General features: G+C 46.9%; 1 protein-coding gene across 3 annotated transcripts in view; it reads right to left on the bottom strand.

The window, feature by feature from the left end:
* PAPSS2 (3'-phosphoadenosine 5'-phosphosulfate synthase 2) overlaps positions 1-15,721 on the bottom strand; it is a 74,780-nt gene that overhangs the window by 30,955 nt on the left and 28,104 nt on the right. For all 3 annotated transcript variants that reach the window (XM_053910253.1, XM_053910255.1, XM_053910254.1), the window contains exon 2: positions 1,444-1,561. In XM_053910253.1, the coding sequence (XP_053766228.1) occupies positions 1,444-1,561 (118 nt within the window). The remainder of the gene's footprint in view (positions 1-1,443; positions 1,562-15,721) is intronic.

A 15,721-nucleotide genomic window follows, 5' to 3' on the forward strand; every position in this document is an offset into this window, starting at 1 on the left:
TTTAAGGCCATTCCACGTTCGATAACGCGGACCCTGCGTGTATGTCCCGGGACAAAAACTGAACAGGTGAAGGCAAACACGTAAGAAGAGGGAAGCGTCTGGAACACAGAGCCGTGTTTTGTCTACTGCTGCCCAGCGTGTCCCTGAGATGCAGTTGGGGGGCGATTCCAGGAATCGTGACAGGTGAACAGCGCCGTTCGGATTATAGCGAGCTCCTGCTCCGCTGTCTATCCTCACCCTGCCAGCTGGCAAAACGTGCTGTGCCACGGAGGGATGAAACCAGGAAGCCAAAGGCAAGTGCACCGGGGAAAAACTTGGGAAAGAATGAGGCTGATAGAGACAGGAACAGGAAAGACTCAACAGCAAGGGAAGGGGTAAGGCGGGTCCTGCCCGCCATATTCTTGAGAGTTCCCTTCGGGTTGGAATGAATCCGCATCTGTGAGCAGAGAGGAACTCATCTGTTGATCTCAGAACCTGGGCAAACATCTTTGCGTCTATTTGAAATACCGGGTGCGTGGTACTTCCTTTTGAGTCTGGGCTACGTTGGCCTTCTCCCAGGGATCCACATCCTGCGCCTTGTACTCAGAGTATAAGGTGACAGCCCAGGACTAATTCCTGTTCTGTCACTAACCTGCAGCTTTGACATTCTGAGACTATAAAAACACAGAAAAAGGGGGCTGCCTGGGTGGCTCAGTCGGTTAAGCGGCCGACTTCGGCTCAGGTCACGATCTCGCGGTCCGTGAGTTCGAGCCCCGCGTCGGGCTCTGTGCTGACAGCTCAGAGCCTGGAGGCTCCTTCGGATTCTGTGTCTCTGCCTCTCCCCAATTCATGCTCTGTGTCTCTCTGTCTCTCAATAATAAATAAAAGTTAAAAAAACGTTTTTCAAAAAACACAGGAAAAGGGAGATTCGTTTGGTCACCTCCGCGGGGCTGAGTTATTTCTATTTGCAAGGGGCAATCGTCAGCCTAATGAAGGTTCACTGGTTTTCCTTCTTATGCAGAACCTTACTCTTTTTTTTGAAGCGAAACATTCCCCACCATGTTAACACATCAGAAAACGATGAAGAACATCTCTAAACATCCAAAACTTCACAGACAGCCAAATGCTTGTTGTCAAATAAGGAATCTGCCAGTAAATGTGTTTGGGCACAAGGATGCTTTAGAGCTAGCTGAAAGCAACGCCATCATCATCAACCTGTCCCTTTCTTTCCTGCCAGAGAGGACGTGAACCAAGAAGAAGCTCAGTGCCTTAATGGAGGCCTTCTTCCCCCTGATGGCAGAGGGGGGGCTAAGGCCCAGGCTTTTCACACTGTTGCCGGCCGCATTCCCGTGTTACAACAGACACGTGATACGTGTAATATATGACACGAAGTTCCTTAAAATTGCGTGTCATGCACCAGTGTTCAATTGACAAAATGCATCCGTATCTATCAACGCCACATACCCGTCAGCCACACGGTGCACCCTCGGAATCCGCCCCGTGTCCCGACCACCTGGCCTCTCTTGTTCCGGCTCACGTGGTGGGCCTGATAGACGACGTTGGTGGACTTCTGCTGGCTCTCCTGCAAAGTAAGACCAAGCCCAGTAGCGTGTGAGGAAAATAATACACTACGTATACAAAAACTACAAAATTAAATAACCGAGGACGTTAAGGGTCATCCCTAACCGAAACCTAGACACGTATTAATTCTACTAATTTAGAGAAAGACGCTGCCTTTAGAATACACCCCATGACCCGTTGAAAGCGTCACTTGAATAAAACAATTACTGACACACTGTAAAAGTTCTGGTTCCGTGACATTTAAAAGTGTGCACCTTGGGGCGCCTGGGTGGCTCGGTCGGTTGAGCGGCCGACTTCGGCTCAGGTCATGATCTCGCGGTCCGTGAGTTCGAGCCCCGCGTCGGGCTCTGTGCTGACAGCTCGGAGCCTGGAGCCTGTTTCAGATTCTGTACCTCCCTCTCTCTGACCCTCCCCCATTCATGCTCTGTCTCTCTCTGTCTCAAAAATAAATAAACGTTAAAAAAAAATTTTTTAAATAAATAAATAAATAAAAAATAAAAATAAAAGTGTGCACCTTTAGGGGAGCCTGGGTGGCTCAGTCAGTTAAGCGCCCAACTTTGATTTCGGCTCAGATCGTGATCTCACAGTTCGTGAGTTCCAGCCCCTCACTGGGCTCAGTGCTGACACGGTGGAGCCTGCTTGGGATTCTCTCTCTCTCTCTCTCTCTCTCTCTCTCTCTTTCCCTCTGTCTGCCCCCTCCCCCCTCTCACATGCTCTCTTTATCTCTCTCTCTCTAATTTTTTTCATGTGCACCTTTAGATAATGGTTAGGGGAAAGCCTTTGTCTCTGTAAGTGCCTATTCTCACCAAATGCTATGGATGTCAGTGGAAAACAACCCAGATAACCCAGCCCCCGGGGAAGTGCTAGGAAGGGGCTCACTGAGCCCCTCTCTCTACGGAGCCAGGAAGAAGCCCCATCACGATCACAGAGTAAAGCGCTGAGACAGCAACACCCAGCTCGCTCCCTGCAGACTCAGACTATAGTCCCAGCGCCCGAGGCTGCTTTTCACAAGCACTACCCTCTGCTTCTACTTTCCCAAGGGTCAGCGTGTGAACTTTCTAATCTTTCAAAAAGCCCCGCAGAAGCAGAAATGTGCCAGTTATGAGTCTTGGAGGCAAATTCAAATCTCGAGTGTCTTTATTTGGGCCGTAATAAAATCAGCCAGTACGGGCACGGATTATCTGATCCTGATCTTACACTCTGATGAATAAAAATGGTAACATGAGCCAGTAAGTACAGTCTGGGGTGGACATTTCCTAAACAAGTGATCCTAGGGCAGTGGGTAGGGGGGAACCCATATGGTGGTTACTGATATTCTTCGAGCAAGTCCCAGAGAAAACTCGGGGCCACATGTGGGCAATTTTATACTCTGGAGCAAATTAAATTACTTCTTTATGGCACCTCATTTGGGGAAAAAAAAAAAAAAACAACAAAGAGGAATACAGCTAGGACTGTTTGGGACCTTGTATGAGATCATGGGTGTGAACATACTCTATACATGGTCAAGTTCTCCGCGACAATGGATGCTGCTGATGATTACCGGGTGTCTACCCCCATCAGGAGAGGCTGGAGCCAGCTGGGTTAGGACCAGGGAAATGGCTTGGAGACCAAGGGGAAAGAGCCAGCCCCCTGCTGGCCCTTGGGGGCTCAGAAACGCAGCATACATCAGTGGGCGGGGCCCCGCCAGGGAGGCATGGAACCCAGCAAAGGGGCAGTCCGGTAGGAGACAGGCATTTTCAGTGTCAGAGGGAACCAACAGCTAGGTCCCGAAGGCACAGTGGAATCTGGTTTAAGTCACATAAACCCTCTGGGGCTAGAGGCTCTGATCATCTTTCAAGCAAACCCAGTCAGAACCCAAGAAGCACGAGACGGTTCATAAATGAGGTCAAATGAGATTCATTCGTGAGATATTCTAGCATCTGTTCCCCTCGGGCGAGCAAATCCCCTGAAGGTATCCTGAGACCTTCGTGCCAAGAGTACTTTATAGCTCAAGGAGAACATTAAAATTTCCTTTTCTCTCTGTTTCCTGGTTAATCACTGCCATTCAGTCAAGGAAACCGTGTCTGGATATCAGATCCAAAAGTCAGTTCATCTGTTCATTCATTGATTCTTTCAGCAAATATTTATTTAAATGAGCTCCTATTCTGTGCCAGGGGCCATCCTAGGCACCGGGAATAGGATACTAAACAAAGCAGGATGGCATCGTTTTGGGGAGAAATATAGACGGAAGAGATGAAGTGGGGCCCCACACCCCGGAGAGCTGGAGGGTCTCATACATACATGGGTATCCTCTTTGAAGATCTGAACACTCAGTTCACAAAGACACACAAACGGCCAGAGAGTACTGAAGTGCTCGATGTCACGGGTCACGAGAGAATCCCAACTGCGACCCAAATGAGACGCCATTGCTAACATCGAATGGCACCAAGGACATCGCTCTCATGTTAATAGTGGAGGGTGTCAGGTGGGACGGCCATCCCGGAAACACGTCCGGCAGGTGCCTTGTAAAACTAAACATTAACCTCCAGTACCACTCAGCAATTGCGTTCGTACGCAATGACTCCAGAGAAAACGTTTCACAGGCACGGACTCGAGAGAAAACGTATCCACAAAAAGACACGTACAACTTCATTTGGACAAAAACCGCAAAGAGCCGAGTATCCATCAACGGGAAAACAGGACACACACACACACACACACACCCCAAGTCAGAACGGCAGCTTTCCCCAGGGGAGAGCAGTGTCGGAAGTCTTGGCAAGGGTTTGAAGTACACAGGTGCATCGGCTGGCCCTCCCGGAATATTTACTTAAGATGGACATTTCATTACGTGTAAATTTTACCACACACACAAAAAGAGCCATAAAAAAAAAAAAAAAGGAAGCAAAGAAGAAAATATGTAACAAGACTCAGATGTCAAGACTCAGATGACGGAATTCTATTGTTCCACACTGTTGCCTTTATTAAAAAAGGGCTCTGATCCTAATCACAACACCCTTGACTTAAGGGATGGCCACCCACCTGTACGCACGAACACCCACCAGAGCTGAATTTGTCCACAAAAATGTTCTTTTGCTCTCTTTGGGCTGTTTTTTGTTTGTTTTTTTTTTTTCTTCTCGCCACAGGTGGAGATCCAGAATAAACTCTACACTTTCTTCATCTGTGGAAACTTTGTTACCATCTTGTAAATTGTGTTCCCACCAAGTGCTTGGTTTTCAAAAACAGTTCAGAATCCACTGGGGGGAAAAAGCTCCCACTGTAGTGTTTAATAGTTCACCTCTGACTTTTCGGGGTTTTTTATTAGCTGAATCTTAATCATTGATGTTTGTACAAGTGTTCTATCATTCCAGCAATGTCTCAACAAACAAAATCTTTTCAGATGGCCAGGTACTGGGCTTTTTGCTTCAGGAAAGCATTTTTGCTTCTTATTTATATCTTCCCTTGATTTTCTCCAAAAGGCAAACAGAATAGAAACAGATGTTTCGAATGATATTTGAACTGCAAAGGGGCGGGGCAGCCAAAAACTTTGCTTTGCTGAAACCTTTACTCTCTTCTAGCGAGCATATGCTGCTGTTCTAAACTTTGGAAAGAAAGGGGCTGTCAGAAAAAGAATGCTCTCTATGGAAGACAAAACACACGGTAAAGAAAAAAAAAAAAAGTTTGCTTCCCTGCGTGTATCAACAGAGAGCCTCAGCACCTCATTGAGCACTGCATCTTAGCAGAAACCATAACGTCGGTGGCATATTTCTGTTCTGGGTCCCTAAGAAAAATGTGGCAAAAAGCCCTCCCTTTTTCCAGTCACCGGCCCAGAAAGGCTCCCTGAAGCATTAACAGGGGTAGGGTGAGTATGGGGTTTGGAGTCCAGCAAACGTGGGTTTGAAACCTGCTTCGTAGCCTTCCTTGCTCTGGGACTCTGGGTACATTAATAACATCACGGAACCTCCACCGGTGCTCTGTAAAATGGGGCCGAGAAGTTTCCTCACAGGGTTGCTGAAAGGATTACATAAAATGATTCTCTATATAAAGTATCAAAGAAAATACAGGACACACAGGAAGACAGTGAATCTTATGTGGCCCGGGTGGCATTTAATCTAGTCTGGAGAAATCATGGTTGTTTGTCTAAATCAGCCAGACTCAGAAGCGACCTGGGGACTGGGGTCCACGCTAAGGCTGGTCTGGGGAGGTGAGGCAGGACAGGACTTCGAATGGGGCAAAGAGTTAAACACATACACCCTATGTTGTTGTTGTTGCTGTTGTGATTATTATTATCTTTGACCCAAGGTCCAGCCAGAAAACACTCCACACCTTGGTGCGTGACCCTATGTTGTTGTTGTTGCTGTTGTGATTATTATTATCTTTGACCCAAGGTCCAGCCAGTAAACACTCCACAGCCCGGTGCACGACACTATGTTGTTGTTGTTGCTGTTGTGATTATTATTATCTTTGACCCAAGGTCCAGCCAGCAAACACTCCACACCTCGGTGCGTGACCCTATGTTGTTGTTGTTGCTGTTGTGATTATTATTATCTTTGACCCAAGGTCCAGCCAGTAAACACTCCACACCCCGGTGCACGACACTATGTTGTTGTTGTTGCTGTTGTGATTATTATTATCTTTGACCCAAGGTCCAGCCAGCAAACACTCCACACCTCGGTGCGTGACCCTATGTTGTTGTTGTTGCTGTTGTGATTATTACTATCTTTGACCCAAGGTCCAGCCAGCAAACACTCCACACCTCGGTGCGTGACCCTATGTTGTTGTTGTTGCTGTTGTGATTATTATTACCTTTGGCCCAAGGTCCAGCCAGCAAACACTCCACACCTCGGTGCATGACCTTATGTTGTTGTTGTTGCTGTTGTGATTATTACTATCTTTGACCCAAGGTCCAGCCAGCAAACACTCCACACCTCGGTGCGTGACCCTATGTTGTTGTTGTTGCTGTTGTGATTATTATTATCTTTGACCCAAGGTCCAGCCAGTAAACACTCCACACCTCGGTGCATGACCCTATGTTGTTGTTGTTGCTGTTGTGATTATTACTATCTTTGACCCAAGGTCCAGCCAGCAAACACTCCACACCTCGGTGCGTGACCCTATGTTGTTGTTGTTGCTGTTGTGATTATTATTATCTTTGACCCAAGGTCCAGCCAGTAAACACTCCACAGCCCGGTGCACGACACTATGTTGTTGTTGTTGCTGTTGTGATTATTATTACCTTTGACCCAAGGTCCAGCCAGTAAACACTCCACAGCCCGGTGCACGACACTATGTTGTTGTTGTTGCTGTTGTGATTATTATTACCTTTGACCCAAGGTCCAGCCAGCAAACACTCCACACCTCGGTGCGTGACCCTATGTTGTTGTTGTTGCTGTTGTGATTATTATTATCTTTGACCCAAGGTCCAGCCAGTAAACACTCCACACCCCGGTGCACGACACTATGTTGTTGTTGTTGCTGTTGTGATTATTATTACCTTTGACCCAAGGTCCAGCCAGTAAACACACACCTCAGTCCACTCATCAGTGACCAGGGTGTCGGCTCCCCGCTCAGTCCTCAGTTTCCCGCACAGGATGGCCTTTGCCCCAGGGCAGCCTCACCCCTGCTAGTGCAAGGACCTTGTCCCACAGCCCAGGGTCGCAGCCCCAGGTCAGTCGCTCTGACTCTGGCGCCGGGTGGCGCAGAGAGGGGAGGACCCAGCCTCAGCCTTGACTTTGCGTGACTAGGAGAAAGGGGAAAGGGCCGGGCAGGGCATCCGAATCCAAGCCGGGTGTCGTGAAAGGTTCAGAGCCAGAGGAACCAGGACGCGGGAGCCGGTGGGTCAGACAGGGGTTTCCCTGCGCTCCCAGGCCGTTTGGACTTTTGCGAAACGCTTTCACTAGAAGATGGTCAAGTGGATTTGAATTTCTCCTGCACCCTCCCGCCTCCCACATGGCGCGAACACAGCCACCTCCCGTCCTAAGGACAACTCTGCGCCGGTCCTGCCTGCCGCTGGGCGTCCCTGTGGTGGAAAGTGTTCCAGGCGCGCCCGCCCTTCCCCACCAAGGCCAGGTCCCCCTTCTGCCTACACAGAACCCCACGTTCCCTGTTCCCGCCGGGTGACTTCTGTGTCACAGCTTCATCACTGGAGACTACAGGAGATGACGCACATTCGGGCTTTTGACAGCACACAAAAGTGTAAATACTCGAAAACTCTTTCCCTGGGCGCCTGCGTGGCTCGGCCGGTTGAGCATCCGATCTTGATTTCAGCTCCGGTCATGATCCCGGGGTCGTGGGACTCAGCTGGTCAGCACGGAGCCTGCTTAGGATTCTCTCCCTCTTCCTCTGCCCCTCCCCTGCTCGCTCTCGCTCTCTCCTCTCTCTCAAAATAAAATAAGTAACAAAATAAATAAATAAACATCTCGCTTTGTGGGCATTCTCAATATGAAGACCTTCAAATGTTTTATAATTATCAATGTGTATTTATATTTCTTCCCTTTCAGGTTATTTCCTTGGGACATCTAACTCAGAATGAAATGGTTGAGTATTAAAGGCCATGAACTATTTCCTAGGTCTCACTATGGACTGCCAATTCATTCCAGAAAGACAAAACCACCAGACTGCCATATACTTGTTTCTACATAACCCAACTCATGTGCTGTGTTTGCAATTTTATTTTTTTCCTCCTAGATTAGTTACTAGTAAGAATATGCATTTCTACATAAGTTACAAATGACATTTGCATAGTCCTCTCTCTCCCTCGTAATTTACTATACTCTGGACAATGACCTCACTCACTGTTAAAATACGTATCTTGTTCTTTTTTCTGTACTTTGTAGAGTAAAATCTTTTAAAATTTTTTTTTTTTTACATTTATTTATTTTTGAGAGACAGGGAGAGACAGAGCATGAGCAGGGGAGGGAGGGGCAGAGAAAGAGGGAGACACAGAATCTGATGACTCAGGCTCCAGGTTCTGAGTTGTCAGCACAGATCCCGACATGGGGCTCGAACTCACGAACTGCAAGATCATGACCTGAGCCGAAGTCGGACACTTAACTGACTGAGCCACCCAGGCGCCCTTGGATGTTCTGCACACAGACCTAATGCTTTACACGCTTAGAGACTTAAGTCTTCTGTTTTAGACTTCACTGTCAACCCTGAGTGTGGGAAGCTATGGCTTATGTATCTTATATTCCTGACAAGGACCAGCTAGGAGGAAATGATATGGATTTTAAGGCTGGCCAGTTCAGACTCGGGTCAAATTCTGGCTCCCCTCGCACCTTGAACAAGCTAAGCCTGACTTCTCTAACTCTTGCAAAATTGTGGGGTTACAATTCTTGCTAACTGCTGCAAGGATAAAAAGGAGGTAGCAAATGTGCAGTACCTAGGCTTCACTAAGTGCTCAGTAAATATTTATTGGATGAATAATAGAAGTTTGACAAATATTCCATTGGCTGATGGACCGAAGCGGATATCCTTAAGCAATCTCTCGTCCATTCTTTGAAATCCGCATCAAATCTGCCCCAAGTGTGAAACAGTTTGCACTTGGGGTTTCTAGTGAGTCTCCCATATCTCCGGAGACTCATTGCAGCTGATGGGACCCAATGCATTCCAGTTAGTGCTGAAATCCACACCATCGCCTGAATCCGGTAAAATATTAAACTGGACATCAATTGAAGGCATTTCTTGAATAAGTTAAACGGGCCACATACTTCCTAAGCACTACCTCTCACGGATTCTGCCACTGTTTTTCCACCACAACTGCAAAACAAATAACGCAAAGATTGCCAAACTAAAATGTGTATCATCGTCAACTAAAAGAGTTCCTCAGCCTGAAATAGCCTGAAATCACCATTCTGAAGAGTTCGTATCAAGATGCCCGCACATGCAAACCTCGCTCACTCTGTGCTCGAACACAGGTAAATTAAAACTTCCCCTGCCACACTGACTGTCCTATGTGCAGGGTGAGGCCGATACCTAAGGATAAGAAAGGTCACTAAACTCATCATGCTCTGAGATAAACACAATCATCCTGCCCAGCTCAAGTCTTCCTTTGAAACGTATAGTACTGTGGTAATTTTTTGATGATTCGATGACGAGAACTCGGGGACCGAAACTGAGATCGGAAGGCACAGTGTCTCCATCAACCATCACGAGTGCACCCAGCGAGGCACCTACTTCAGTGAGGAGGAGCAAAGCCAAGAGCGGTTGTGAAAGAGCCAGATGAACTCCTTTCTTGTAGCTCACTGGCATTATTATTATTATGATTCTAGGACTCTAACCCATTGCCATATGACTTTGATGCCCACCGGGAGATTCAGACAGATTCAAGAAACTGCTGCATGGGGGCGCCTGGGTGGCCCAGTCGGTCGAGTGTCCGACTTTGGCTCAGCTCATGATCTCACGGTCCGTAAGTTCGAGCCCCGCATGGGGCTCTGTGCTGACAGCTCGGAGCCTGAAGCCTGCTTCGGATTCTGTGGCTCCCTCTCTCTCTGTCCCGCCCCCACTTGTGCTCTCTCTCTCTTTCGGAAATAAACATCAAACATTTTTTAAATAAATAAATAAATAAATAAATAAATAAACAAACAAATAGCTGCACGTAAAGTGTTTCTAACAGCGGCTTCCAGTGCCAAAACCGTCCTCATCCCCCCTAGCCAGCCTTCTGCCTTCCCCCGTGCACCCTGAGTGGCTCTCTGCAAGGTAGGGCATTGTCTACTGTCGTTCCGCTGTGGGCTCCAAATCTCCATCTTCAGACGCCCAAATGCCCAGGACATGCAGTCCCCCAGGGCCTCTGAAACGCAGCAGGATCAAGGCAGGATCCATCTCCTGTCATCAACCCCCCCCCCCCCCCCCCCCCCCGCCACCCCGCTCCTTTGCCACATGCAATGACCTTACTTCTCCCCGTTAGCTAAGCCCGGCCACCCTACTGTCCCTTCCCTCTTAAAACAAAAAAACCACAATTTATCCGTAAGTGCTGTCCATCTTAGCGAAGAAATACCCTCCAAGCCACCCCGCTGTTGTCAGTTAGCTAACTGCTCATGAGAACGTCCCGGACGGCCTTCAGACGCAACTCCCTGCCTCTCCCCCCACATCGGGTCGGTCCCCTCCTTTACCAAGAGTAAAATTCTCTCGCTTAAAATCGTTTGGCTTTGGGGTGTCCAGGTGGCTCTGTTAGTTAAGCGTCTGATCTTGATTTCGGCTCGGGTCATGCTCCCGCGCTTGGAGAGTTCAAGCCCCTCATCAGGCTGTGTGCTGACAGTGTGGAGCCTGCTCGGGATGTTCTCTCTCCCTCTCTCTCCGCCCCTCCCCTGCTCACACTTTCTCTCTCTCTCTCAGAAATAAACATTAAAATAAAGTCTCTTGGCTTCTTTGAAGTCCACAGACCTCACACGGGGGTCATGACCACCTTTTTCAGCATTACCTGCCGCCTTTCTTGGCCTTTACACCAAGGCACCCATCCAAAACAAACCATCCTTTTTTTTTTGCTTTGTGCTTTCACCCACATTCTCCCTCCTTGTAACGTCCTGTTCTCTACATTCCCGACGCTCCCTCACTCCTGCAGGTATGGGTTCAACGTTGCTATGAGCCTCTGGCTCGTCTTCCCACCCAGAGACGGGTTTAGCTTCTCCCTCGGATCCCACAGTATCCTGCTTCTACCCGTATCTCGCTTCCCAAACTTAACTGCAGAACTCTGAGGGGTGTATGTTAAAAATACAGATTCCCGAGACCAACCCCAAGAGACTGCGATTCGGCCGCTGTGGGGTAAGGCCCAAGAAACTGGCTTGTTTGTTTGTTTGTTTGTTTGGGAAGTACAGGCAAATGTCAGAACGCTAGCTGATGTAAGAGAATTGATGTTAATTATGGTTATTAACCGACAGCTCTGTCTGCTTCCCCAGATTAGGAGTTCGGTCCAGTCTGCACCCACATTTGTCCTGGAATCCATGTGTCTGGCCTATTGAAGGAGTTTAAGATTTACTGAATGAGGGGCGCCTGGGTGGCTGAGTCGGTTAAACGTCCGACTCAGGTCATGATCTCCTGGTTCTAGTCCCGCGTCGGGCTCTGTGCTGACAGCTCGGAGCCCGGACCTGCTTTGGATTCTGTGTCTCCCTCACTCTCTGCCCCTCCCCCCCGCACGTGCTCTGTCTCTATGTCTTTCAAAAATAAATAAACATTAAAAGAAATTAAAATTTACTGAAATGAATATTAAGTATTTTCAGTGAAACTAATTTGTCACGCCCGTGACAGTCCATAAGATAAGGTTTGTTATTCAATTTTTTTTTTAAGGTGATCCATTTTTTTTAACTGTTTTTATTATTTTTATTTTTGAGAGAGACAGAGTGTGAGTGGGGGAGGGGTAGAGGAAGACACAGAATTCAAAGCAGGGTCCAGGCTCCGAGCTGTCAGCACAGAGCCCGATGTGGGGCTCGAACTCCCAAACCTCGAGATCATGACCTGAGCCGAAGTCGGACGCATAACCGACTGAGCCGCCCAGGCGCCCTTAATTCTAATGCGTATTATGGGCACAGGTAGAGGGCCTGATGCTGAACTACTCTTGGAAGAATATGGCAGCCAATGCAGGGGCACTGGTGACAGGAGGGGTAAAAATCTTTTCAAAATCTTGGCAGAGTTACAGATCCGGGGCTAAGCCATACTTATCAGCCCTGGCAGATGAACTCAACAATATCAATTAAAAACCGACGTACATATGAACAGAAGCGCCGGCCCCCACCCTCTCCTCCCCAGACTGGACGCATGTTCCCTTCAAACAGCAGCATGGTCTAAAGCTGAAAACATGGGTGGCACGGGCAGCGACTGGGGTCCCCCCCGGCTCTCCGACCTGCCAGCTGCACGCCTCTTGCAAATTCCTTAACCTCTTCATTCCTATCCCTGGAAAATTGCCTGCGTAACAGTCTCTGCCTAACTGAGCTGTCACAAGGATTAGATGAGAAAATGGACATAAAACAGTAGGGCCTGACCAATAGCTAAGCCCTCCCTGAATGTCAGCTACGCTTGTTGTTAATGATAATTAAAATAGTTATTATTACTAATAATTATAATACAACAATAATTAAGTGACCGATCATAGCTAAAATTATCCAGACAGCCCAAGGGATTCTCTCTGCTCAGTCCTCCCCTGCCATGGAACATGTAGTACAGAAAGAAACGTAACCATCTCCCTCAAAATTCAGGGGCGTTCTCCCTTATTCTCCAGCTGTAAAAGCTCTTCGTGCCCTGCATTTCTAACTCCGCGCAGAGCACACAGCACGGGGCCCCCCTGACTCAAGCGTATACAAAAATATCTCAGGGGGCGCCTGGGTGGCTCAGTCGGGTAAGCGTCTGACTTCCGCGCAGGTCATGATCTCAACCGCTTGGGAGTTTGAGCCTCACATGGGGCTCTGTGCTGACGGCTCAGAGCCTGGAGCCCGCTTCGGATTCTGTGTCTCCCTCTCTCTCTCTCTGCCCCTCCCCCACTCGCATTCTGGGTGTGTCTCTCTCTCAAATATAAACATTTAAAAAAATTTTAATAAAAATTAAAAAGATATCTCAGTGGTCAGTCCCTTACCGAAACTTAGAGTTTCTAAAGCCTCACAAAACAGCAGAGTAGGGCATGCCCCATCATGTCCATTTCACAGACAGCAAAGCTAAGGTTCCAAGAGGTCAACCGTTTGACCCACGGTCACACAGAATCTCAAGTCCAAGTCTTCTTATTCCAAACTGAACAATCTTCGAGGATCTTACACACTCAGTTTAGTCATTAGACACAGGGTGCAAACGAGTCGTTACCACGGCTTCCTTACCAAGACGTGCCTGGGGCTGGTTGACAAAACCCAAGAGTGGAAACAGGCTGCCTATAAGAAGCCATTTTTTCCCCTCCAGAGGAGAAGTCCAGGATCTAGAAAACACATGTTTTGCGTATTTCATAATCTTTATTCCTGACCTCTACTCCTATTGACTTAGATCTGGTTCCTAGAAATGACTGGGGCATTTCTACCCCAGATCCACTCCTGGGCACATGGCCCATTCTCCTGGAGCCTCTGGCCCCAGCTGTTGATTCTAAGACTTCTTAGAAACCACCTTTGCTCACCTGGGTTGACTCTTTTTTTTTTTTTTTTTTTAAATTTTCTTTTTTAACGTTTATTTATTTTTGAGACAGAGAGAGACACAGCATGAACGGGGGAGGGGCAGAGAGAGAGGGAGACACAGAATCGGAAGCAGGCTCCAGGCTCCGAGCTGTCAGCACAGAGCCCGACGCGGGGCTGGAACTCACAGACCGTGAGATCATGACCTGAGCCGAAGTCGGATGCTTCACCAACGGAGCCATCCAGGTGCCCCACATCCTGTCAGTTTCTTGATGCGAACAGAAATAAAACTTAAAATCTGTGTTTAATGTTTAATTGCTTCATCCTCCTTTCCACACTATTGCACATCTTTATCAGCTCTATCTTGGTGAATCTTTCCACCTCCATCCAGAGAGATTTCTTATTCGTTTTACCCACATAGTGTTCCACTGTATGGATATACCATAATGTGGCTAACTTTTGATAGACATTTCCAATGTTTTACTGCTGTAAACAATGCAGCAATGAATTCCCATGTGCTTAATTTCTCCCATGTGAAACTATGCCTATGGGATGAATTCTTAGAAGTAGGATCACTAGGTGGTCAATCAATATGGGCATATTGATACATATAACTAAGTTGCCTTCCAGAGAAGATTTATACTCCTGGAAAATATACCAAGCTACACATTCACCATCGATACACAAGTTCCAGCTTCCCGACAGCACTGACACCAGGGTATGTTATCAAGACTTTCGGATTTCTTCTAATCTAATGGGTAAAAAATGGTATTTCAATCTGATTTTACTTTGAACTTCTATTTTAGAATAGAATGATGCTGCACACCTTGTATTACGTTAGGCTTGTTTGTATTTCCTTTACTCATTTACTTTTTAAGCTTTCCTTCGTACCCCTCCCCCATCTTCTTACTGCATTCTTGGTCTTGTGCTAGTTGATTTATAGGAGCTCTTTCTTTTGGCAGTAATCTTCCCGTCGGTTCTTTGCTCCCTGACTTTGCGATCGGTATGACTTAGGACTTGCTTACAATGTTGCTCGCCACAGAGTTAGTGTTTTCAGTGTAGTGGAATCGATCAATCTTTTCTTTCAGTCGGGACTCCAATTTTTCTGGTTATACTACAGCTTGGACACAACTGGTGTGACGGAATGCGAGTACCACGTCAAGCAAGAAAAGAAAAGTAAGAAAAGAACGTAAATACAGAGTTGTTTTGGCCAGTCTTTAAAAAAAAAAATGAGGGGCGCCTGGGTGGCGCAGTCGGTTAAGCGTCTGACTTCAGCCAGGTCACGATCTCGCGGTCTGTGAGTTCGAGCCCCGCATCGGGCTCTGGGCTGATGGCTCAGAGCCTGGAGCCTGTTTCCGATTCTGTGTCTCCCTCTCTCTCTGCCCCTCCCCTGTTCATGCTCTGTCTCTCTCTGTCCCAAAAATAAATAAAAAAAAAAAAAAAAAAAAAAAGTTGAAAAAAAAAAATGAAAGTCTGAATAAAAAAGAGTGGTTGGGCTTTTGTTTCTTAGAAATTTCTATCATTCTTAAGGATTTTCCTCTGAAGAAGAGAGAATATATAACCTCAATGGTAAATAGTATAAAGTCTTTGCAATCCTGAGGCTTGATGAATTTATGAGAAGTCCCACGTGCCTAATTCTTGTACTGGAAAAATATATGTGAATTAGCTTTTTATTTAGTGTCATTGTAAATGAAAGTGCTTATAATGAGTTATAACTTCCTTAGAACGATGTAGATCGAACCATAATAATTTGTACTTTATACGAAGGCTCCAGGTCATACATGACTACATAGTACACATTCATTTTCCCCTTGATCAAATTCAACCCTGCTAGAAATAAGGGCTTTAAGGATACACAATTCATTTGATTAGAACTTTAGAACAAACCAGTATATGAAGGAAAGTAGGCGACATTATGCCTACTAGGGCAGTTTTAAATCCGGCCATTTAAAAGATTACATCAAATTCAGAAAAGACTATGTGCAATTTCCTATTCAATCATCACTTCCTTTTGAAGTGGGTGTAAACTTTCGCATATTTACATTCTAGTTCCTTTACCTGAGTGCGCTGGTCTAGTAAGTAAATTAACCAGCGAAAATCTAAAATAA

Source organism: Panthera pardus, unplaced genomic scaffold, assembly GCF_024362965.1.
Source record: "Panthera pardus isolate Hobbes unplaced genomic scaffold, ASM2436296v1 HiC_scaffold_22, whole genome shotgun sequence".
In the NCBI taxonomy this organism is placed as follows: Eukaryota; Metazoa; Chordata; class Mammalia; order Carnivora; family Felidae; genus Panthera; species Panthera pardus.